Source organism: Motacilla alba, chromosome 12, assembly GCF_015832195.1.
Source record: "Motacilla alba alba isolate MOTALB_02 chromosome 12, Motacilla_alba_V1.0_pri, whole genome shotgun sequence".
Lineage (NCBI taxonomy): Eukaryota > Metazoa > Chordata > Aves > Passeriformes > Motacillidae > Motacilla > Motacilla alba.
In genome coordinates, this window is record NC_052027.1 from 9273552 (window position 1) to 9297013 (window position 23462).

At 59.5% G+C, this 23462-nt stretch overlaps 3 protein-coding genes across 7 annotated transcripts in view; all 3 read right to left on the reverse strand.

Annotated features, from left to right (window-relative positions):
- Nucleotides 1-74: 74 nt before the first annotated feature.
- On the reverse strand, nucleotides 75-12092 carry BRPF1 (bromodomain and PHD finger containing 1). 4 transcript variants are annotated; one of them, XM_038148962.1, is made up of 13 exons: nucleotides 11255-12091; nucleotides 9410-10369; nucleotides 7020-7176; nucleotides 5800-5931; nucleotides 5331-5459; nucleotides 4063-4375; nucleotides 3251-3565; nucleotides 2095-2382; nucleotides 1858-2005; nucleotides 1185-1306; nucleotides 967-1085; nucleotides 706-860; nucleotides 75-619 (listed from the first exon to the last, which is right to left on the reverse strand). In XM_038148962.1, the coding sequence occupies exons 1-13, from the start codon at nucleotides 11848-11850 to the stop codon at nucleotides 436-438; spliced, it is 3618 nt and encodes a 1205-aa protein (XP_038004890.1). In that variant the 5' UTR covers nucleotides 11851-12091; the 3' UTR covers nucleotides 75-435. The 4 variants fall into 4 exon arrangements, with proteins under 4 accessions (XP_038004890.1, XP_038004887.1, XP_038004888.1 ...); XM_038148960.1 differs by having other exon boundaries at nucleotides 410-619; nucleotides 1170-1306; nucleotides 11255-11906; XM_038148961.1 differs by having other exon boundaries at nucleotides 436-619; nucleotides 1170-1306; nucleotides 3251-3562; nucleotides 11255-12092.
- Nucleotides 12093-12549: 457 nt separating this feature from the next.
- Nucleotides 12550-19677, reverse strand: CPNE9 (copine family member 9). The gene is made up of 21 exons (XM_038148974.1): nucleotides 19280-19677; nucleotides 17774-17814; nucleotides 17643-17689; nucleotides 17334-17437; nucleotides 17111-17150; nucleotides 16978-16980; nucleotides 16440-16516; nucleotides 16159-16222; nucleotides 15942-16045; nucleotides 15757-15861; nucleotides 15344-15385; nucleotides 15173-15248; nucleotides 15049-15102; nucleotides 14874-14935; nucleotides 14547-14593; nucleotides 14285-14466; nucleotides 13961-14088; nucleotides 13744-13846; nucleotides 13610-13667; nucleotides 13392-13465; nucleotides 12550-13274 (listed from the first exon to the last, which is right to left on the reverse strand). Exons 1-21 carry the CDS (start codon nucleotides 19354-19356, stop codon nucleotides 13122-13124), a joined length of 1641 nt encoding a protein of 546 aa, XP_038004902.1. The 5' UTR covers nucleotides 19357-19677; the 3' UTR covers nucleotides 12550-13121.
- Nucleotides 19678-19758: 81 nt separating this feature from the next.
- MTMR14 (myotubularin related protein 14) overlaps nucleotides 19759-23462 on the reverse strand; it is a 31451-nt gene continuing 27747 nt past the window's right edge. Inside the window, exons 18-19 of one of the 2 annotated variants that reach the window (XM_038148971.1) lie at nucleotides 23307-23462; nucleotides 19759-20122 (exon numbers count right to left, since the gene is read on the reverse strand). In XM_038148971.1, the coding sequence (XP_038004899.1) occupies nucleotides 19945-20122; nucleotides 23307-23462 (334 nt within the window). In that variant the 3' untranslated portion in view covers nucleotides 19759-19944. The remainder of the gene's footprint in view (nucleotides 20123-23306) is intronic. The other variant, XM_038148972.1, reaches the window with a different exon arrangement.

Here is a 23462-nt window from a genome sequence, read left to right on the forward strand (position 1 = left end):
GAGCCGGCGCCCCGCACACGCCCGCCCCGCTCCCGCCCCGCTCCCGCTGCCTCCCCGCCCGCAGCGGCCGCGGCTCCGCAGTGGAGGTTTATTTTCTAAGAATCAATAGATTTTTTTTTTCTTCCTTCAAAATAAATACAAACAACGTCCGAGCGCGGGGCCGGCCAGGGGCTGGGCCCAGGGGTGGGGGGCAGCGCGGGGGTGCGGGGCGCGGGGTGCGCCCTGGGGCACGGCGGCGGCCAGAACAGCATCCCGGGGAGCGGCGGGCTGGGGGGAGCGGGCACCGGGAATGGGAGAGTGGGGGGGGCACGGGGGACCGGCCCCACCCCTCCCGGTCCCCCGGCCCCCCGTGGGTGCAGGCCAGCTGCACGGGGTGGGGGTCACCGAGCCCCGTTTGCCCTGAGATTCGGCGGGGGAGCGGCCGGCGGCACCGGCTCAGTCGCTCTCGCTGGAGTCGCTGCTCTGCTCGCCCTGCACCTTGTTGCGGTGCTGCATGGCGCGGTGGTAGGCGATCTGCACCGACTTGCGGATGTTGGACTTGCGGCCCTCCAGCATCTTCTCTTTGTCCAGGTCCTGGTTCACCCCCAGAGGCACCAGCTTCGTCCGGGGCAACCACTGCCTGTGGAGAGCGGGGGGCCACCTCGTTTGAGGGTTACAATCGTCTCTGGGGACCCCCCCCCAAAGCCCTCGGCCCCCTGGCCTTACCAAGTGCGCTTGTTGTCAAAGAAGAGGACAAGGTAGAGGTGCTCGCGTGCTTCCTGAGTCATCTGCTCCCCCAGCTTCAGCACCTCCAAGGGGGGCACGGGGATGGGGACCCCATGGTGGAACATGCCTTCCCGCGGCATCTTGGGGTCAATGATCTGTAAAACGAGCAGGGGAGGGCTGAGACGAGAACAGGGACCCCAAGAGCAAGTCTGCAGGGAGGGGACATGGATTTCGGAGGCCCTGATAGGAAGCAGTACTCACCAACGCTGGGTAGGAGGGGTAACCCCGGCACTTAGCCCACACCAGGTCCAGGGCATCCAGGGAAGAATCCTCATCCTCAGACAGCCACCCTGCGCCACGCCCCATGCCCTTACGCACCACTGTACAGGAGGAGAGGGCAGTCAGCTGTGTCCCCCGGGTGATGGTGCCAGCCAGGCACACAGCTGTGCAGCCACAGTACTTACTGCCGTGCCCCACACCTCGTCCTGTGCCCACGGAGTAGGACTCGTTCTCTGTCCCTGATGTGTCCTCGCTGCTGTCCTCTGGGAAGTTCACTCGGGAGAAGGAGGGTTTCCCTCTGCCCTGCTTGGAGGGTGTTGTGCTGCGGAGACAGGGAGCAGAGCTATCAGTAGGACTCACATTAAGCTTCCGGAAACTGTTTTCCAGAGGGCCAGGCTGGTGGGACACCAGGGCTTGCGGCTTCCAACTGCCAGCCTTGGCACTGGGAAGGACTTGGCAGGGATACCAGGCAGAAAGGTGGGCCGGTGCTTCTGCCAGGGTGCAAGCCAGACCCTCACCCAGTTCCACCTGGGAGGACCAGATGATGTGCCCTCATCCGAATTAGAGGAGCAGGCAGGAAACTGCTGGCGCTGGCTGCTGGAGGGGCCAATGACAGAGCAGCCACTGTGCCAATAGGGAATTCCTGTTCCCTAGTTCATGCTTCCTACTAGCCCTTTGCTGCACACTTTAGGTTTTACATTAAAAAAGGCAGAAACCCCACAAACTTCTAGGGTTTAGCAGCTGAGCTGCAGGATGAATGAGAGGGGAACCACCAAACGGAACGGAGCACTCAGCTAGAAACTCAAGGCTGAGAGCTGCCCACTGCCACCCTGGGCAGCACCGAGGTCAGCAGAGCTGGGCCAGGGGCAGTACCTGGTGCGGTCTGAGGCAGCGCTGCTGCTGCTGCTGCTGCTGGACTCCGAGTCGGAGCTGCTCCGGGGAAGATTGCAGTCATTGCGGTACACCAGGAAGCTCTTCTTCACGGGCTGGTTCCCGCTGCTGAAACCGTTGGCTGGCAGGTCTGAAAAACACCCCAATGAAGAGCATTACCACTGCACCAGAGTATGCCACGTGCTGCCAGTGGGACCACAGCTGCCCAGCTGCACTCACCCATCGTAGCGTCCTCCGTGGATTTGTCACTGTCACTGTCTGAGCTGGAGCTGGGACGCGGGCTTCGCCCTCGCTTCCTCTGCCGCTGGGAGGACCCCATTATTGGTAGCTGGGGGGGCCCAATGGGGCTGCTCCCATGCCCAGGAGGGATCTGGCTGTCTCGATTCTTTGGGGGGCGTCCTGGACGTTTTGGAGGGCCTGCAGTTTTAGGGTTCTTCTTGGAGAAGAGCACAGAGGTCCTCCTGCCAACTTCATGTGCTGGGGTAGAAGAAGAATTGGGACCCAGACCTGGAAGAGCGAGAAGGTGTCAGGTGCAGCCCTGATGGCGGGGACTGCATGGCAGTGGTATCATGCCCAGTGACACATGGTAGCTCTGCCTGGTGCTTTTGCTGTGCTCCCCACAGAGCCCAGCTCAGCATCTGCATCCAGGGAGGTGGCAGCTGGCCTGTTCGACTCTCAGCCCTGGGAGAGCATTTGGAGCTCAGCAGTCACTGCTGCTGCAACTCCCTCCCATGCCCTCCAGCAAGAAGGGATGCTGAAGGTAGCCTGCTCCATAATGCCCCTAGAAACCAGGCAATATGGCCAAGCTGGTAGGTCCTATCAGAAGGAAACAATCCACTTCATGTTCCACATCACAGAGCTGGAACTGTAACCTCTGAAACAGCATCCAGCTCCTTGACTGACAAAGAGATGTATTCACCAGGTGACTGCTGACTGCAGCTGTGAACACCAGCAACCTGCCAACTCTCCCCAGGGGCAAACACACACTAGGCTGGGGCTGTTCCAGACACAGGATGTGGCCCCCTTCATCCAATCCCCCCTGCTTGGCTGGCACAGCTCACTACAAACTATCCAGTGAACATGCTGGGAGGGAGCCTGGGGAGGCACAGACATCATACTCAGCACCCGCCCCTAAGGGAGGCACTACAGGAAACGAGGAGGCCCCACGGGGGGGATCTGGGATAAGGGACTGTCCCACAAGAGGCCACCTGCCTCATTCCCATGGAGGAGTGAAGAGCAAGGTGTGTGTGGGGAGCTGCTCACACAGTCCTCCTGCCTAAGGAGGCACCTGCCAGGGCAGCCTCTCCCCAGACAGGCCCGTCCAGAGGCAGCTCTCCATGGCTCCTCAGACTGGCAGTTCTGGAGGGAGTATTACCTTTGCCAGTCTCCTGGCTGCTGCTCTCCTCTGCAGCGCTGTCTGTCTGCAGGTCCTTCTCACAGGGGTTGTGGGACTGCAGGACTCCTCTGGCAGAGGAGCTGTGCCGCTCCAGCCCCTCCCGGCCCAGGTCCCGCGGGTGAGCGAGCTTCCGCCGTAGGACTGTGATCTCCTTCTTGATCATCTTGGCCCGGCGGGACCGTCCTATGCTCTGCTTGCCAGCGTTGACCTCGTCCAGCCGCTCCAGCAGGATCTTCAGCTGCTCCTCCAACGGCAGGTGCTTCTGATTCTCTGAGAGCAGCAGCCGCACATCTTCTGGGGAAACAAAGAGGAGCAGATGGATGAAAGAAATCAGGAACTCAGTGGAGCTCCTCTACCTGAAAGGGCATGAGGCAATTCAGGTTCCCTGCAGGGGAGAAGGAGCTAGCATGGCACCAAACACCTGTGGACCCTTTAGGGAAGTTATCCTAAAAGACCAAGAGAAGGAGCCCTGTGGGAACTCAGCCAGTTGGGACTACTGGGAAAAGCTGGCTGATCAGCAGTGTGGAGAATACTGGGGCTCACCTTGTCTGGAACAAGGACGCAACAGGAAAGAAAGGACACACACACAAACCACTGCCTAAAACCAGCCTAATGGGGCTGATAATTACCTGGCTAGCAAAACCACCAGGTCTCCAGGGAGAGGGGACACACAGCCCAACAACTGACTTAACCTCCCAGAGGAGACAGCTCAGACTCTTGGGTGCCTTGACTCTGCCCAGGCTTTACCTTTTAGTAGCCCTCGTACCCCAGGACAGGGACCGAGTACCCACCGTCCTCAATGTCTTGGATCTGAGCCTCTTCCACTGTTACACAGTGGGGGAAGTGCATGCCTGTCTCGAAGTCAATGCCCATCTTCTCTGCCTGCCGGCGAGCCTGCCGGAGCACGGCACCTCCCTGCTCCCGCAGACGGATGGCTGCCCGGTAGAAGATCGTGTCTTTGGCATTGTATTTCAAGCAGTTGTTAATAATCAGGTTGAAATCCTCCTCAAAGTCATCGAAATTCAGATAGCGATAGGCTTCCAGATTTTGCTTCATTGTCTGAAAATCCATTGGCTTCTTGATGTGATCCAGGTAGTCTGGGACCTGCGTGAGGAAAGAGCCAGAGTTAAGAGCCCAGGAGCCACAGTTAGCAGTACCTGCTCCAAGAAAACAGTTGTTAGAGGAATCAGGTATCACTCCCTGTGCTCTGCCCAAATGCACATCGGGGAATGCCGTCTGCTTTTGCAGCTTGAGGAACAGCAACGCCTCCGGACTGGGAAGCCCATGTGCTGTGCTCAACCTGTTAGAGCGGATATGCACTCCGAAGCATTTTTACAGCTCCAGCACACATGCCAGCATCCTGTCCTCAACTCCTGCCTGCAGGCAGCTGGGATCCAGTACACTACATGTTATTCCCTGGAGAGGGTGCTGCAAGTGCAGCCCCAGGGGAGAAGGTGAGTGCAGAAAGGTAAAACAGAGCCGTCCAGGTGGCAGGTGAGATGGTGCAGCCTTCCTTCCCATCTGCTAAGATGCCTCCATGCTGACCTGCTGCCAGAACCTTGCAGAGACCACGTGGACTTTCGCCATGATCCCAGGCAAAGACTCAGTGACAGTCTCAGGAATTATCTCCCCTGCCTGCAGCAGTGACACTAAGGGTCAGACCCATCTCTGTGCTGTGCTCAGTCATCTAGCAGAGGCCTTTACAAGAGCACAGGTAAGAGCATGCTGACTGCTAAGGGCTGGCACTTTGCCTTTCCCAGTGGGAATCCCCAGCTGCTCACAGACCCTGGGGTGTCACCAGTAACACACACAGAGGAAGAGCCAAGTGCTGTGCCCCAGCTGTCACCAGCTCGGCTGTTCTGCATTTGGCTCACCCAGGAGGGGCACTGCTGCACACCCCCTCTGGTGAGCGAGTGATGCTGGCATGAGCCAGCACCAAGCTGCTCAGGGTTCTTCTGGACCAGAACACACCCTGGGCAGCCCTTGGCACAAGCAAGGGACAAGTTTGAGTGAAAGAGAAATCTGGGGAGGGGGTTCTTACTTCGTAGATTTCTGTTACCTCAGACAGAGGGACCGGCTCACTGAAGATGTTGCCCGTGTCTTTCTCCTGCAGCTGCTCAAGCGTCTTGCGGAGGAGGATGAGGAAGGGTGTCAGCTGCATTTCCAGTGCCACCTGCTGCACTTTGATCTGAAACAAAGGAACAGAGCAGGGCTGAGCCCCTGGCCCCAGCCAGGCAGTGGGGACTGTCCCCAGGGAGCAGCAGTGCAGCCCTGCAGGACAGCAACCCCTCTCCTCTCCTTGCTGAGGGGTAGGGACCGCCCCTCAGCCCCATTTCTGGGGAGCAGAGGTCTAACACCGGCTCCAGCACCTGTGCGTCCCACCTGTGCCTTGCAGAGCAGCCACCTTTGCTCAGAGCCATCGGAGCAGAGCGCAGCACAGCCGAGGGGACCCCGGCACACCTACGGCACTCTAAGGAGCCCCTGCTGATGCCCACCCCTGCAGCTCCCCCAGGAGGGGCAATCGTTACCGTCTCTCTCTTGAGCTTCTCCCGCTTGCGAATCAGCTCCACCAGCAAGCGCGCACGCTCGAGGTCATGGCGCAGGCGCTGCCATGACTTCAGCTGTTCCTTCAGGGCCCAGTTCTTATCCTCAGTGTCTCTCTGTGGGAACATCAGAGACCATGAGCTGACAGAAGATGTGCTCCCATCTCCACCTTCCTGACTGTGTGCTGGGGCTCTTCCCCGCCAAAGGGAACCAGCATGCCTGACCTGCTGGTGAGGCAAAGGTCACAGCTTCTTTCTTGTAGCCTAGGCAGGTGATTCAGTCTCACCTCTGGCAAGAGCTAAATACCTGCCCCTTGGTCATCGAGCCCTTAGGATGTCAGGAGGTGAACATCCTGAGCCTCTGGAAATACTCTTCCTAACATGACCAACTGACTGCCTGAAGCTGCCCTAGAGGTCTGTGCTGCTGCTCACAGCTCTAATGAAGTGCAACAGCTCAAAAAGGGAACAACACCTCTAGTTGCTTTCATTTCTGGAGCACCAAAAAAATTACAACTTTTATCCTGCCATAGCCAAAACTGAGCAGAAGCAGCCTCAACTCTTCTCCAGCAAAAATAACAAGAGCAGACAAAGGTAGGAGAAACCAACCCCTGCCCAGTCACAGGCATCAAAGGGCTCAGAAAGAAAGATTTACAGCTCAGATGGGGAGCCAGAAGAAAATTCTTCCTCTCTGGCACCAGATATCACATCTGTGAAGTGCTGACTGTGGGCTGGAAGCAGCACCCAGAAGGAGCACTCCTGGAGCAGTATCAGAAGCTAGAAGAGAGGCCTTGCTTCGGTCCAGACTGTTTCTGGAGATGCCTGGCCATCTCTCAACACTGCCTGGCACAGTGGCCTCATACTAGAGCCATTTCTGACAGGTTTGCCATCACTACTGGCTAAATGCAGGCACAAGAAAGGAAATACCTTCAGCGTGGCAGCTTGAGAGGGCAGGATTCCCTTCTTGTGGCAGGCTGCCAGTGGCATCGCTGCCTGGCAATTCTCTGAACACTAAGAGCGGAGGAGAAGGTGAAGCAGCAAAAGCAGCTGGGGCTGCCCTATCCTCATCTGAAAGCTCATACCCCTGACCCCCATTCTGCATCTGCAGGCATTACATGCAGCAAAGGCTCCAAGCCCACAGCTGCAAAGGCACAGGAAGCATGCAGACAGCCAGGGCTCCCTGCAGCCCCCCAACAAGCAGCCCTTACCTGGTCGCAGTTTCTCTGCGACTGCAAGTGTGTCTGAAGGCGGCGGAGCAGGGGGACACCGTTGCGGGACTGTCTCTTCAGAGTCCAGTAGCTATGCAGCCTCTGCATGAACTGGCTCTTCCTCTGGATGGTTAAACGGTTTGTAATCTTACTGAGCCTGAGGAAAGAAGAACCGCAGAGTCCATCAACAAATCAAGCCTGGCTGCTGCAGAAGAAGCTCTGGCTAGGGACAGGTAGCAGCAAGGCCATCCAAGCACAGCTGAGAAGCTCCTCAGGCAGAGAACATCCTTTTCCATGGCAGGACTTTCTGTAACATCAAGTCACACAACCTAGGCACAACAGAGGATGCCAGGAAATGTGCAGCCTTGCCTCTCCATAACACACTTTTCCTTTCTACTTCCTGTCAACTTTTGGGCAAAGCCAGGGGCAGGTTGGGGTGCAAGACAGCCACACTGGGTGCTGGGTGTGCCTTAACAGCTCCCATGGTCTCTGAGACCACGAGTGTTACGGTGCTACTACCCCAAAACCATTATTCACCTGGCTGAGGGCCAATTGCTGTGACGGGGGGGTCTGGCCAAATGCTACCAGAGAAACTCAAACCCTGGCAAAGCACGAGGAGGGAGCAGGAGGCATGAGTACAACACACATCCCATCCAAGACTATTCTGAACAGCCCAGAACACCACAAAGGGGACTGCTTACTTCCTACAACAGCAGATAGTCTGGAGGCGCTGGGACAGCTTCGTTCAGCAGAGTTTGACAGAGACACCCTGCTAGTAGAGTGACAAAGGGATGAACCTTCAGCATCTCCCCACCTCCCAGGGACAGCTTTGCCCAAGGGATGACCCAATCTGCATCAGCCTTGGCTGAAGAGACTGGGGACAACAGCCTCATATGCCATCACTGGCCAAGAACCCAAAGAAAGACATGTGGCATTCTGGCAACAGCCCCTGAAGAATAATTAATCCCAACAGGATTCTAGCTCAGTGTAGGTTTCGCTGTGAATGCAACAGCAGCAAGACTCTACAAACTGCTAACGTGTCCACACATAAGAAAAAGAGTCTCTTGCTATGGAGCAAGCCCTGAGTGAGCAAAAATGTAAGTTTGGGACAAAGACCATGGTAAAAAGCCAGCAGCCTTGTGGCAGACCTGCCTCCCCAAGTCACCAGAATGTTGCCCAGAGAGCATAGCCCATGGCTTCCATGTGCTCCTTTCCAAGTGCACAGGAGATAAGTCTTGAGGGTCCTAGGGTCTTGACAGTGTCCTATGGTCACAGCCGCAGCACAGCTCCTGCCACAGGAAGGAGGAGAGCTCAGCAGCTCAGGACTGGTGGCTCAACACCACAAAGGCAAATGCTTCCATGCCCAACCTGTGCTCAACTGGGTGTCGCCTGCTGCAGGGTGACAGTGAGATCCAAAAACATCCCAGGACGCCCTTATGTGCTTTTACATGCTGCTGAGGACATCCAGAGTTATAAACGACACTGACAAATTCTGGCAAGGCTCTTAGATGCTCTTGTTTTGGGATTTGCACGCCAGACCAACAATCTAACAAGAGCAAGGCACAAAGCAGTTGCAACTGTAACTACAGGGTGTTTGCACCTTCCCATGAAACCACAGGTTTGGAATGTGACAGAAACATAACCCCTCGTGAGGCCTCACACTGGGGAGTCAGCCTTAGGACCGCGGTGTTCCTTGGCAGGCAGGAGTCCTGGTGCTCTCCAGCCACCCCTCCTCACAGACAGCTTTCAGCACCCGTGGCTGCCCGGCCCTGCTCCAACAGGCAGCGCTGAAAGGGAGCAGCAGCTGCTGTGCCTGGCAGAGAGCACTGAGGAAGCCCAGCAAGGAGTACGTGGCTGCTGGGATGGATGAGCTCTGCTCAGCAGAGCACAGGGATCCCGACCCCAGACCTCTCTGCTCCAGAGCCAAAATAACCCTGGGATTAGCCCGTTTCCCAGGCCTGAATCACTCCCACACTTCTGCCTTTTGCCTGACACAGCCTCAGGAGAAAACAGACCTCAGCAGAAAGGAGAGCAGTTCCCTCCTCCCCACCTCGTTAACTCCAGTGCCTGAGGTCAGTGCAAAAGGAAAGGAGTGCTGGGAACCTCCAGCTGCTTCCTGACGCATCCGGCCAAGTTCATTCTCTACTGTTAAACTAACAGCAGCTATTTCCTGCCCTGCCGAGGGGCCAGACACCTTTACAGGGCAGTGCCCTGCCTCTCTGCAGGACTCCAAGAGGAAACCACCACAGCCCTCTGCAGCAACAAAGTGGGAAGTACCTGTGCAAAAAGCTAAGGAGAGGAATAGGACAATGCCCACATGGGAGGCAGGACACAAAGCACGGTGGAAAGGAGAAATTTCTCCCCAGTCTAGGGAGGGTGGCAGGTCGTACCTGTGGGGGGGGATGCAGGGCACAGAAACCACAGGCGCTGCAGCTCGTTTCTCTGCCAGGATCTTCCGTGCCTTCTTCATCTTGATCCTAGACTTGGCCTTTGCTTTTTTGACTTTCTCAGAACTCCAGCCCTTCCCCTCCTCCTCTTCCTCCTCATCCTCCTCTTCCCCCTCACTGTGGGAGAGGGCGGGCAGTCTGCGCACGGAACCGGGCGGCGTGTGGATGTCGCAGTAGGCGGTTTTGCGCACGCTGAAGGAGGTCCCGTTGGCACCCGTCTCCCTGACGGGCTCCATCTTCATGTACAGCCCGGCCTGCTGGGCACAGGTGACATGGAAGGCAGTGTAGCAATTAGCTTTGTGACACTGGATGCAAGCCCCAGAGCCACGCTGCTTGCAAATGTAACAGGTCAGCTTCCAGCGTGCGGGCGGGATGTGCTCGATGCTGTCGATGGGCTCCAGGAAGACGGTGTTGGCAAAGCACACCTCTGGGATCCAGAGGGCACAGACCACGTGTGCCCAGCGCCCATCGTCCGTCTGCTTGAAGGCCCCTCCCTTGTTTGGGCAGAGGGCGCAGTCCACAGCGCGCGAGGGTGACTGCAGGCACCGTCTGCAGAGCCACTGTCCCTCGGGGATGTAGGGCACCCCATAGCACTCCTGGTGCACAGCCAGGTTGCACATGTCGCAGAAGAGGATGACGTTGCTGTTCTGACACTCCCCGTCGTTGCAGATGCAGCAGACGGCATCCTCATCCACCAAGGCGTTTGGGTCCCCCTTGTTGTGGCTCTCGAAGTAGGACTCCTTCTCCAGCCGGTCCATCAGGTACTCAAAGATCTCCTGGGGAATAGGACTCACGCCTTCGTTCTTCCGCCTCTCGTTCATGATGTCCAGCCAGATGTAATCCTCCTCATCCATGTCATACTCCACCTCCTCATCCAGCTCCTCTGCCGACTTCTCGATGTACCTGGAAGGACAGCATGGGGAAGTAAGGGCGTGTTTGACAGTTTGGAGTTGCTGAGCCCAAACTCCAGGATTTGTCTGTGACTGAGGGAATGTTCAAATGCTCCAGCTGAGCCATAAGCCAAAATAAAGAAACGGGGACAAGGCAGGAATGTGCAGAAGCAGAAGGTGCTGCTGCACCCTGACTAGCACAGCGGCACAACAGCAGCTTGGAAACAAAACACTGGTCTAAGGAGCAAGGTCAGGCCTTGGAGACTCATCAGTGCAAGGAGGGGGCCTGCATGGGCCACCCAGCAAGTGCCAGTGCTCTGGATGCAACAGCCTCACGACCAAGACATGATAACCATGCATGGAGGTGCCATGTTTCATTAATTCTGGTTAGGGCGCTCTGTTAACTCCTGCCTGAGGTATTAACTGGGGCCACTGCATCCACCAAATCTCTCACAAAGTACTGTAAGAAAACAATTAAGAAGTATGTCCACAAACAGACAGATCTTACAGGTACCCCTTGGTGCTGAAGGGCTCTGAAAATATCTCAGCATACCTCCAAAGAGAGAAGGAGAGGCAAAAGGACACATTTGGGGTTTGTTTTGATTTTAGGTGCTGCTCCAGCAAGGAAAGAGCACAGCAATCAAACTGCTGGCAATGACCTAAGCAGCAACTGAGAGTTCTGAAGATGCACAGACCCCCCAGAACTGTGATGTGACATCAGGCGGAGCGCCAGGAGCCTGAAGCCATGGAACAGCCAGATCTGTGAGACCTGGGAGAGGCAGACAAAGGCCATTTCCAGGAGCCACGGGCAAGCCACTTGAACAGAGTGGGGCCAATTCCACCTCCAAACCCAGGGCATGAGCCTAGGAGTCTCCTTGCACCCAGCCACGGACAATACCTGTAGTACGAGGTGGGACGAGGCGGGGCGTCGGGGGTGTCCTGCTCCAGCTCTCGGTACACCACCTCGGGCAGCTTGGGGGTGGTGCTGGCCGAGGCGTTGTGGTGATGGTGGTTGGAGTCCTTGCGCTTCTCCTTGTTCTTGTGCTTCCCAGATTTGGGCGGGACGCTCTGCGTCTCCGTGTTCTCCTTATTGCTCCCGTTCTCGGGCACCTCCTCGGGAACATCCTCGTCCTCGGACACCACGTCGAGATTATCGAAGATGCTGATGCGGTGGACGCGGCCGTGCAGGTCCACCTCCACCATGCGCTGGGCCTGGGCGTAGGTCATCACCTCTCGGCCGGGCGACTGGGAGGTCTCGGAGGGGCTGGGCGACTGCTTGTTGGCGGCGCGGGCCTGGCGCCCCTTCTTCTTGTGCTTGCGCAGGGGGGTGTGCTGGGGCAGGGGCGGGTTGTCGTGGTCATAGTGGTACAGGTGGTACTCGATCCCGCTGTAGCTCTTGTAGATCTTGCGGCAGGTGCCCACCGGGCACTCGTAGGGCGGCTTGGTGGCCCGCAGGTTGTGGCAGAAGGTCTTCACGTCGAAGTCTACGCCCATGGCGGGGCCGCGGGGGGCCGAGGCCGGGCCGGGCCGGGCCCCCCGCCCCGCCGCCCCCTCCCCGGGCCCCGGCCGCCCTGCCCTGGCTCCCCGCTGCCCGCTCCTTCCCTGCGGCGGCGCTCCCCGGCGCGGGGCCGCGCTCAGCGGGCGGGCGGCTCCATGGGCGGCGGCGGCGGCGGCGGCGGGCCCGGGCCGGCCCCAACAATGGAGCTGCGGCGGCGCCTGGCGCGGGGCGGCCGCTGGGTAAAGCGCCGCGCCGCCCTTAGCAACCGCACTTTCGCCACGGCACCGCCGGGCAGCGGCACCGGGCGGAACCGGCGGCAGCGAGGACGGAGGGAACGGGGAAGGCGGCGGCGGCAGCGACGACAGGGCGGGGAGGCCACGTGGGAACGGCGGGACCGGGCCGGGTCGCCCCGCGCTGGCGGTGGCGAATCTGCCGCCTCGAATCACAGCCCCCGCTGCCACCTCCCGGCCCCGCCCCAACCCGATCCCCCTCGCCCCCCTCACCCTTTCGGTCCTCCCGGTCCCTCCGGACCCCTCGGTCCCCCAGGCCACCCCAATTTTCAAGTTCCTCCCTGTTCCCCCGGCCCGGCTACACCCCCCCGGTACCTTCGGCTCCCTGGCCACCCCCGCCCCACCGGTCCTCCCGCCCCCTGGCTCTCCCCGCTCCCCCCGCCCCAGCACGGCAGCAGACCCGGTTGAGCAGTTTATTTACAGTCGGTAACGCAGTAGAGACCCGCCTGCCCTCCCCCGGCGGCGGGAGCCCCGGCCGTGCGGCAGGGCGGGAGGCAGGCCGGCCAGCCGGGGGAGCAGAGCCGGAGGAGAGGGCACAGGCAGGAGCGGGGTGCAGGCAGGAATGGGGGGCAGGCAGGAGCAGGGCGAGGCCGCTGCCCCAAGGAGCAGCGGGGCTGTGACCCCCGGCAGGCACTCAGGGTCAGCCTTCCCCTGGGGCAGACGCCAGGCTGCTCTCCAGGGACACACACACCGTGGCACACACCGCGTTCCCCCCGGCGCTGGCCCTGCCCGCAGCTGCCACGGTCGAGGGACGGTCCCGCCTTGCTGCTGGACATCGGGCAGGAGGAAGGGGCAGCCGAGGATGTCCAGCCCTGTGGTCTCACTGCCAGAAGCGGGTCCCAGCCCTGGTTTTGACCAACCATAGCAGCTGATTATCTCCCTAAAGGGGCCACATCTCCATGGTTAAGCCCTGGCCACCGGCAGAAAAAAGGTGACTGTCCTTGCCCCACCAGTCAGTCCCATGGCTTATGGAAGAGCTACTCGGGATCTGCTCGGCGAGGCTTGATGTCACGGGTCTTCATGTAAGAGAGCAGCTGCTCAGGGATCTCAGCCAGCACGTCCTTGGCCAGGCGGGCCATGCTCAGCACCTGGTTGCCCGAGTCATCCACATAATCCCGAAACGGCACAAACTTTTGAGGGCAAGAAGTTTGCAGTCAGGTTGGAAACAACTCTGTTGCTGTGGGGTTCAGCAAGGGGAACTGAGCATCTCTCACCCAAGGCAGGTCTAGATTCAATGCCAGAGTTACCTGTACAATGTCCCTCTCAGCATACCGTCCCCGGGAAGACAACCGTACCTCATCACCGTCCAGCTCCTCCATGGCTGGGGGTGACAGCTGGTGTCACCAAGCCTCGGTGGGATGAACACCGGGGATGGAAACACCAGCCCTTTGGATGCCTTTGGCATCCCAGAGGAAGGGACAATGTTTCCATCCCTCTTTCCTGGTGTCCCTAAGTCCCAACTCACCCTCAAACTCAGCTGGACCTACTCCCACGATGATGATGGACATGGGCAGGGAGGAAGCCTGTGGAGCAGAAGCAGGGTGTCAGCCAGAATAGTGTCCATGTGAGGTGAACTCAGAGCAACAAGGGTGCACTCACAGTGACAATGGCTTCCTTGGTCTGCAGCATGTCAGAGATGACACCGTCAGTGATGATGAGGAGGACGTGGTATTGTGAGCCATCGGTCACCTGGGCAGCTATCCTATGGGGAAAGGGGATGGGGTCCCTCAGCACCTCACTGGTGTGGGGCAGTTAACCCTGCTGTGGGACAGATGGCATTTGGGGATGGCAAAGGGAACAGTGCCCCAGTGCTCACCCAGCCACCTGGTTGATGACGGGAGCAAAGTTGGTGGGACCATAGAGCTGGACGGTACGCAGGCTTTGGAGGTAGGACTCCAGCACGCCTTCAATGCCGGCACAGCTGGGGTTCTCCACATTGTTGTTCTGAGGGACAGAGATTGGGCACTTGGAGAGGGACCACAGCTCCTGGTATCCCCCAGGCTGTGGGACGTTGGGGCCGAATGTTGCCAGGGTGCTTCCCTTCCCCGCCAAGCTGCTGCGGGCACCCCCAAGACCAGCTCTGCCCCACAGCCAGGGGATCTGGGTTCACTCTCAGCCCTGTCCCACAGGGAGAGCGCACCAGAGGAAACTGGTGGGAGATCTTGCCGTCAGGTGGGACTTTGGCACCAAAGCCGTAGGCAGGGAAGAGCTTGTCACTGTCGTAGTCCTGGATGATTTCCCCCACTGCCTTCAGTGCCAGGGCATAGGCGCTCAGCTGGTAGGGGCTCGCGTAGTGCAGCGAGGTGGGCTGTGATGGCAACCCTGCAGCACAGTGCCCATCACACCCACCCCATGGCCAGCCCCAGGCTGATGGGGACCCCCCAGACACCAGGTGCACTCACCATTGGAGGCCGTGAAGTCAATGGCAACAGTGAAATTCAGCTGTGTCCTTAAGGGGGAGAGTGAAGGAGGCTGCCGGCCCCATGGCACAGGGACACCATCGTCCGGCCTCACAGTGACGGAGTTTCCCTCCCCAGACCCATTGCCTCGCCCCCCCTTCCCCAGCCAGCACCCTACAGCCCCACGCCACCGTTCTGCATCTACTTCCCAGCCCCACTGCTCCCTTGTCACCCCCAGGCTGAACCTTCACTGTCACCAGTGTCCTTGCCCCGAGACTCTCAGCCATGGGGGATCTCGAGGAGCCGGGGGACTCCCGGCCCCCCACTCACCCGCCCCGTATGTAGTCAACGAAGGTGAACTCAGACTCAACAGAGAAGGAGAGCAGTGTCACCTGTGGGCACTGGGGATCAGATCTGGAGCCCCCCAAGCCTGGCACACACAGCAGGTGGAGCCACACCAGCCCCTGGAAGGCAGGAGGCCCAGGAACTCCCCAGCCCTACTCACAGTGCCAGAATTCACATATTTCTTCTTCTTGCATTTCTTCCTGGGATTCAGCACCTGCAGGCAGAGGGGTGAGTCAGTCCCAGCATGGAGTGCACCCTGCCCTCACCCTGACCCACCACCCTACCTCATACACTGTGAACTGACTCTGTGCTCGAGAGAGCTCCCGGTAGCTGGTGGCAAATTCCCCAATGAAGTCGTGGCTGCAGGAGGAACACAGGAGGGTCAGTATGGCCAGACACCTGGGTGACAGGTGCCCTGGGAAGCTTCAGCAGCACCCTGGTGTCCCTTCCCTCACCTTCCATCCCGGTCCCAGTCGTACACATCTATCTTCACTGTCCTGAAAGTGAAGGCACATAGTGGGTGAGCCACCTGCCAGGCTGGCACAGCCCCTCCAGCCCCTGATTTGGGGACACCCAGGCCCACAGCCCAACCTGCAGTGAGCACCCTGCCCACCAACTTCCAGCAGAGACACCCTGCCTGCCCAGCCTGCGGCTCCGCCAGGAGGGAGCGGGAAATTTGGGTCATGGTGGGGGCCCTGGAAAGGAGGGGGATGCCTTTATGTAATTTGGGTTGCAAAAGAGAAAAAAACCCAATCGGGACCCAGTTCTGAGCTGCCTGCTGCTGCGGGGCCAAGCCCACAAAGAACTGCTCATACCCTGCTCTGGCCCCATGGCTGCCCGTGTCCCCGTCCCATCCCCGTTCCTGTACCGGTCGTAGTCGCCATTGCAGAGGGCGCGCACGGGGATGGTGAAGGGCTGCCACACCGGGTTGAGTGTGTTCTTCACCACCTCTGTCTTATGGCAGATAGTAAAGCTGGGGGAACAGGGCAGGGTTGGGCCACGCCTTCTGGTGACATTGGCACCCTGTCTGCCCCACTGACTCCCTGTGCTCACGTGCCATCCTCATTGCTACGATAGAAGACGAGGAAAGGATCTGATTTTCCAAAGAAGTCCTTCTTATCCAGCTTGTTGGCACACAACTGCATTGTGACGATGTCCTGGGGACAGGGACTGTCACTGCCAGCCACCTCCTCACCCCTGGCACCAGCAGCTGCTGTACTGAGGGAGCACGCAGCCCTCTCCACCCTGCTGCCAGTACACGGGTACTCACCCGGCAGTTGCTCAGTTCCTCAGCCAGCAGCAGAATAGTCCCACACCGCTTCCCTGGAACACCCCTGGAACCAGAGGCACACAGTCAGCTTGGGGACAAGGAGGACAGATCAGGGACAAGAGAAGAGGCCAGGATTGGGGCTTCTGTCCCATAGCTGGTGGTGCTTGGCAGTGTGATCAGAATCCCCAGCACAGGACATGCAGGGAGAGGTCCAGAGGAGCAGGTGGTGGAGACACAGTGTGGAACCCTCCCAGCTCACCTCACCACAGGGTGTGACTCACGTTAGGGGTCTCTCCAGGCGTCCCCGCTGGGACCCAATCACCTCTCCCAGTGCCACAAATGCCTGCCCCAGGAAGTCCTGTGCCCCAAACAAAGCACTATGAGACCATGGAGGGTGGTTGCCCCAGTCACCCACCACCCACACCCAGCACTTTCTCTCCCAATGCACCCATGGGACCTGCCACCAACTTGACTCTGGGCCACCCCTGTTTCCTGAAGCTACACTGTAACCCAAGAGCCACCTAGCAGCCCAGGACCCATTGGGCATCCCTGGGACTACCCCAGGCGCCCGCTCCACGTACCTTGCACTCATTCTGTGCCCCCAGGGCCAGCCCACATCCCTGGACGTGTCCTGTGTTTCCCCTCCCGAACTGCCCTCCATGCCCTGACCTGTCCTGGACCCCCTGGGCCACCCTAGACCCATCTTACCCCTCTAAAGCCAGCCCTATGGAGTGTCCTGGCCCCATCCTGTCCCACCAGGCATTCCCAGGTTCAGGGTTCCCAGGGCAGAGCAGGGGCTGGTGTGTGGCAGGCACCTACCTTCTGCCAGTCCCCATGGGGCACGGAGAGATGGAGAGCAGGTTAGAGCCCGCTGAGGGGCACTTGTCCCCCCCCGACAGCACCCACACAGGGCACAGCCTCGGGGTGTCCCCCCAGCACAGGCTGTGCTCACCTGCTTTAAAGCAGAGCAGCTCTTGGAGTCCACGTTGTAGCTGGTGTGGGAGAGCAGAGCCCTGAGCTGGTGCCTGCAGGGACGCTTCAGCACACAACCCCGCTTCCCCACCCATCCATGCTGTTCGACGCTGTATTCTTATTTATTATCCTCATTTATTACTGACTCGGTGCTTTGTTCCACCCTCAGCGGGGCCAAGCCCTTCCCTGGCCACCCTACTCACACATCGAAGCGGAGGTTTTGCTTCTCCTCGAAGTAGTAGTCAAGGACGAACTTGCGGACAAAGTCGGGGTTCAGGGTGTTGTCGATCACCTCGGTGCGTCCGAACTGCAGGGAGAGGGGTGAGGGTGGCCCCTCCCAGGACCCGTCCCCATCGCAGCTGCCTCGGCGCTAATCCCGGTGGGGGATTAGCGCTGCTGGCGGGGCCGGATCATTAGCATGGACGGGGAGGGATCATTAGTGTGGACACGGGTGGCCATATGGGCCCATTTAACCCAGCCGGGGATTAGCCAGGAGAGGGGGCCACGCTCACCTCCTTCCACTCGCTGCTCCCCGAGACCTGCACAAAGAGGACCACCACTGCGGAGAGAGGAGCAGAGCCAGGCTGCCGTGCTGTGCCGTGTCTGTGCCATGCCATGCCCCCTGCCCGGCTCTGCCACCCACCTGGGTCGGACTTGGAGAAGGTGTCCATGTCCAGCAGGTTCCTGGGAGAAGAGCCAGGCGTGAGCCAACCTGAGCGCCACCCACCTGGCCGAGCAACGGGTCCCCATGTCCATCCCCCTGACCACAGGTCAGCACCGTGCCAGAAGGCCGTGCTGGCACCCATGAATAAGAGCATCAGCACTCCAAAGGAGACATGCTGGCTCCCTCTGCAAGGTTCGGTGGGGCAGCAGAGCAAGCGGCGAGCAGCGTCTCCAGGGCTGATGATGATTGAACATGACAGGGAACCCATTTACAGGATGAAACCTTCTCCGGTGCCGACGGCGCCGGCTGAGTGCCCGCCGCGCCCCGGCAGCAGGAGCTTGGCTAATGGCAGGGTGCAGAAGTGAGAAGAAAGGAGACACTTGGAGCAGGGGCTGAGCAGCCAGTGGGCATCCCCCGACACACCTACCGGCAGAGCGATTGATCGTCGTCCTGTGCGCGGTGTGACACCGGGAAGCGCCGGGGAATGCTACCGGCTCTGCTGGGATACTTCCCGCACCCCCCGGGTAGCAGCACAGGGTGGGCTCGGGCACGGCCGGGGGCTGCGGGCTAAGCCAGCTCTCCTGGCCCCAGTACGCAGGGGAGAGACCCCAGCCTGGTCCAGGCTGGGTCCTCGGGCTGCGAAGCCGAAGGCTGCCCCGGGTTGTCTCCATGTGTGACCCCCGGACCCTGCCTGGAGCTGCCCGGTCCCCTGGACCCACAGTCCCTCTGTCTGCTGTGAGGGAAGCTGGCAGCGGGGGCCAGGGCTCAGCCGCGGGGAGGGCACAGCAGCCGCCGGCCCGGCCCAGAGTTTGCATAGCTCGGGGATGTGCGGGAGGTACCCACCCTTCTCGGGGCACTCCGTGCCACAGGACCCACGGCACGGGGACGCCACCCCCCAGCAGGACGCTGGTGCCTGTCCCTGCGAGCGGGACCCCCGGCCGCAAGCAGCGGTGCCTCCGACGGGCTATATTTAGCCGCCGGCAGACCGGCTCAGCCGTCGCCGCTTGATCGGCGGACCCTGGCCAGCAGCTGGGGCACAGAGCAGCCCCTCTCCCGCAGCCCCCATCCCGCTGCCACGTTCCCGGTCCCGCTGCCTTGCACCGAGCTCGCAGCCAACGCCGGTACCCCGCGTCCCGCCAGCATCACCCCCCTCCCACAAGCATCGCCCCGCGAGGGGCCGTCCCGCGACCCAGCCGCGGGTGAGGGCACCGGGTCGCTTCACGCAGCCGTGCCCGGCGACAGCATCCCATGGGACCCCAGGAAGGGGACGGGACGGGTAGCAGCAGGGCAGAGGGACGCTGGGCATACACCCCGGCACCGAGAGCTACCCGAGGAGAGAGCAGGACGCGCAGCTCTCAACGCCTCGAGCCAGGGGCAGCGGGATGCAGCGAGCAGACCCGCAGCGCATCCCGGTGCGTTTCGCACCCACCCGTGTCCACGAACTAGCCGCCGCCCTCCCGCTCCATCGCCCGGCTCCCGGCTCACCGGCAGGACACGGTGAGCTCCACCTTGGTGCCCGGCACGCTGCCGGCCGCCGGCTCCAGCGCTCCCGGAGCCGCCATCCCCGCCCGGGCGCCGCCGATGCTCCGCGCCGCCTCCTCCCGCGCCGCCGAGGAGGCGCGCCCGGGGGCGGGTACGGGCACGGCTCGGCTCGGCACAGGCACGGCTCAGCACAGCTCAGGGACGACGGCCCTTCCCTGCCGGCAGCGGTGGCACCAACCCGGGCACCAGGGGGTTCGGCTCCTGGAGCTCGGCTCCACCGGAACGTCCCGCCCGCGATTCCCAGTCAGGGGCACGGGGGGGCTCAGCCCCAATCCCGCCCCGCCGGGGGCTTCCTCCCGGGTCCGGCTCGGTGTTATTTCGGTGCCGACGATGGCGAAGAGTGGGCCGGGCTATTTATAGCGAGCGGCTCCCCCGCGCCGCCCCCGCAGCCCCCGCCCGCAGCCCAGAGAGGAGGCAGGAGAGGGCACAGCTCGGGTCTTTTACTGCAGAGACTCGCCGAAGACCCCGCACCCCCCAGCCCCAGGCAGGGGGGGCTGGCGGCGGGCGCTGGGTGCAGCAGGTGCCCGCACCAAGGAGAGGGTCCCAGGACTCTGCTGGGGGACGGTGCCAGTCCCAGTTTTCCAGGCAGTGGTCTGGGAACGCCGTGTTCAGAGGGTGCTGCTGCCTCTCAGTCCCACGCCCCGCGCAAACTGCTCGAGGAGGCCACCGATGGCCCCTGAGGGGCTGGGGGGCACGGCCTTTAGGCCGATGGTCCGACTGTAGCTTGCCAGAAAGGCAGAACGCACTTCCTCCAGACGAGACTCGCGGTCACTCGCTGACACCAGTCTAGGAGAGAGAAGGGGAGGTCAGTGACTGCAGCTGTCGCTCCCCACACCCAGCTCTCACTCCTGGCACAGGGCTGTGGTGCTCAACGGGCTGCAGTGGCTAAGGCAGTGCAAGCCCGAAAAGGCTCTGTCCGCAGCGATGGTGGCAGCTGGTGCCACTGCCTGCTCAGCCAACCCACAGAGCCAGCTGCAGCCTCAGTCTCCTGCTCCCCACGGGCTTTCCTCCTCCAGACACCCCACTGGCCCCTGTTTCTCCCACCACCATAGTGTTCATAAGGCTGCAGTTCATAAACAAAGTGGTGCTTTGGCAAAGTGGCTGCTGACATCAGTGCCTACGCCAGCTCCCTCCCCTCCTCACACAGATGAAGCCTGTCCACATGTGCTGTGCCTGGACAGTCGCTTCCAACCTATCTGCAACCATCCCTCACTTCCACCAGCCCCAGCCTCGTGTGCCTGTGCCAGCACAGACAGCTCTGTGGAAGGGGGATGAGAAGGAGCAGACAAGGCGACAAAAGCCCCAAGGAACACTCCAGCCATAGGAAGAGGAGAGCTCAGCAGTGCTTTACTTCTGCTCCGCAGCATGGCTGCTCTCGGCAAACAGGAGCAGAGTAGGGCATGACTTCCCACGGGACCTGCTCTCCTCTCCTGCTGATCCACACACCTGGTTAGGGGCAGGGGGAAAACAGCAGAAGGAAGGCAAGACTAGCCGAGGGAGCAGGGGAAAGCAAGACTGGGGCCCAGAGGCAGCTGTTCCAAGCTCTCCAGCCTCAAACGATCCTTGCTGTGGTGCCTCTGCGACATGCCAGTGGTTCCCAGAGAGATTAAGACATTCCTCAAAGGTCACTCCAAGGGCACAGTGCGAACCTTCCCCATAAAAAATTCTCTTTAATCTTCCAGTGCCTGGGCTGGCTATAAATTGGCACAGCTCATTTGAATGGAAGTGTTAACCACCCACAGCCAACAGCTTTGGTCCGGAAACAGCAGCAAGAGGATATGGTGGGAGGCCTATAAACAGCAAGCGATGCCGAGGCAGCCAACCAGGCCGCTGTTTACTGTGTCTGATAATGAAGAGAAGCCAGAGGGCAAAAAAAGGCAACAACATATCTAAACACATTAGCGATGCTTTTTGGCAACCTAATTAGGACGTGGAACTCGCAAACCTGCTAGCATTTAAAATAAACTCCGTGAAGGCAGGACTTACTTGCACCCGAGTACAGCGATCTCAGATGTCACGCGCAGAGGTAAGCGAGGGCGTGCAGCAGTTAGGTCCCGTGTCTTGTGGCTCTCACACCTCTTTACAAGGCAGATTTTGTATTTGGGTTTTTCGGTTTGTTTCATGGAGCGAGACACTCCAAGGCACAGGGTCAAGCAGCCAGCCACTGCTCTACACCAAGCCCTGCAGACCAGCTGCAGCAAGTGGCCCTGAACTGTTCACCGCGGAGGCAGGTCGCGCTTCCTTGCCAAATCCACGGCACTCTGCCCCGCTACACTTCCTACAGCCTGCCCGCTTGCCTGCAGCTTGGGGTGCGGGATGAGAGGAGGCTGTCAAAGCCCCAGCTCCAAGTAAGCCCTGACAAGCCCCACACAAGCACAAGAAGTAGGCTGTGAAAAGCATACCTTCATCGAGCTGCTGCCAGTGAAGATGCAAAGTGGGAACTTAAATGGAATTAAAAGAAAAAAAAAATCATACTGTGTCGGGCTGCAAAAACTGGGATAAAACCACAATGGAGTCCTGAGCAGACGGGGCTGATGCAGAACACAGAGAGGGTAGAGGCTCTGGGTTAAGCTCAACACAACACCACTGGGGACTCTTCATCCTTTCAATGCAGTGCCTGGTCCCAGCACCTTCAACTGAGCAGTCCCCAGCCCTCAAGCAACCCACAGCTTTAGTGAATAACTGAACAGAGCAGAGCACCCACAGGAGAAGCACCACCACTGTTCTCCTCCTTTTGAATCCACTGCCCCAAGCAGTCACTCTCCAAACTGCATAAGCCTAAGGCCTATCAACTTTGACTCATGTTTCTCTACTTAATTCCCTATTCTGACATTAGATCCAACTCCAAGGGCAGCAACAACTTGCCGGTGATCAGCAGTGACCAAGCACAGCCAGGCTCAGGACACAGTAAAGCAGTCACTATTCAGATGCCCATCCTTCAGTCCCTTCTCCCTCGCCCATCTCCAAAATACTGCAGGAGCAGCTCAGTGTGTCCTCGGGAAAGGAGAAGAACAAATCCTGGCCAGGAACGTTCAACATCTCTTGCAATGTTTTGATCTGTCAATTCATGGATCTTGTAGCTTCACTGTAACTTGGAGGCAGCTGCTCTGCTCTGCTCAGCAGCACAGCACGCAGCCCCACGAGACACAGAGGCAGGGTAGGCAGCCTGTCTCACAGGACACACGGGTTTTCATGTTGCTTGCCCTCTGCCTCCGAAGCACGTACTCAGATCTCAGTAAGGGACTGAGCATCTGGCAGCACAGCTCTAGCACTGCTTGCTAGCAGCAGCCCCTGATCTGCCATTTCAGTTTCTTGATGAAGAGCTTGCAGCCTGAAGGCACAAACCAAGGCTCTCCTCTAACAGCAATTAAAGCGCATCTCCAGTCTTTCAAGCTTCCAGAGGTGGATTTCTATTTGGGGAGGAACATTTGCCTCCCAGCCATTTCACATGGCAGGATGTGGCAGGACACAAGGTCTCTGTGGCTGTGCACCGGCCAGGCACAGCACCTGAAAATGATACTGCACGAGCCCTGACAAAATTTGGGTTACAGAAGGAAAGTCCTTCTCTTACTCCAGCAAGGATCTGACCCCAGTGGGGAGATGTAGGTGAGCAAAATCGAAAAGCAAGAAATCTGGGTTACCAGTCCTGTCCTGACAAACGTGAATCCTCAACTGCACTTAATTATACCCAAATTCAGCATCTTCAAGAAAGAGAGAAAAACCTCTTCTTCCTACAGAAAGCAAAGAGCTCTCCCATCATTAGGCGGAGAAAGTGGCATTCTCTTTCCATGTTCAGCACAAGCAAAGAGTGCTTAGGGACTGAGTTTGTGGATAGAAAACATCGAGGCAGAGAAGGTGGAACAGTTCATAATGGGCTCCAGGCTTCTCCGAAAGTGCCAGAGTGATAAAGTTGCAGCGCTCGCAGGCAGCCAAGAGACCCAAGGAGAGATCCTGCATTTAAGACACTTACAGGCAAGTGTTAGAGAACTCATCCGGGAAGCTGCAAGGGAGAGAGGCGTCCGCGTTCAGGATTGCCTGCTCCCGAATACTGCCACACCCTGTCACCATCTGCCAGCTGCCAAAGTCTGTGGAAACGGAAGATCCGGGCAGAGAATGGTCCGCCGAT

Excerpts from the sequence above, each read along its gene's own strand:
- BRPF1 (XM_038148959.1), bottom strand. The coding sequence starts at position 11,850 with ATGGGCGTAGACTTCGACGTGAAGACCTTCTGCCACAACCTGCGGGCC. Across the intron at positions 5,460-5,799 it reads AGAAGCTCAAGAGAGAGACG|ATCAAAGTGCAGCAGGTGGC; the intron begins GTAACGATTGCC and ends CCTTTGTTTCAG. Across the intron at positions 2,383-3,250 it reads CAGCCAGGAGACTGGCAAAG|GTCTGGGTCCCAATTCTTCT; the intron begins GTAATACTCCCT and ends TCGCTCTTCCAG.
- CPNE9 (XM_038148974.1), bottom strand. The coding sequence starts at position 19,356 with ATGGCGGCTCCGGGAGCGCTGGAGCCGGCGGCCGGCAGCGTGCCGGGC. Across the intron at positions 15,386-15,756 it reads TGCAATGGCGACTACGACCG|GACAGTGAAGATAGATGTGT; the intron begins GTACAGGAACGG and ends CTTCACTTTCAG. Across the intron at positions 13,668-13,743 it reads CCAAGGAAGCCATTGTCACT|GCTTCCTCCCTGCCCATGTC; the intron begins GTGAGTGCACCC and ends TCTGCTCCACAG.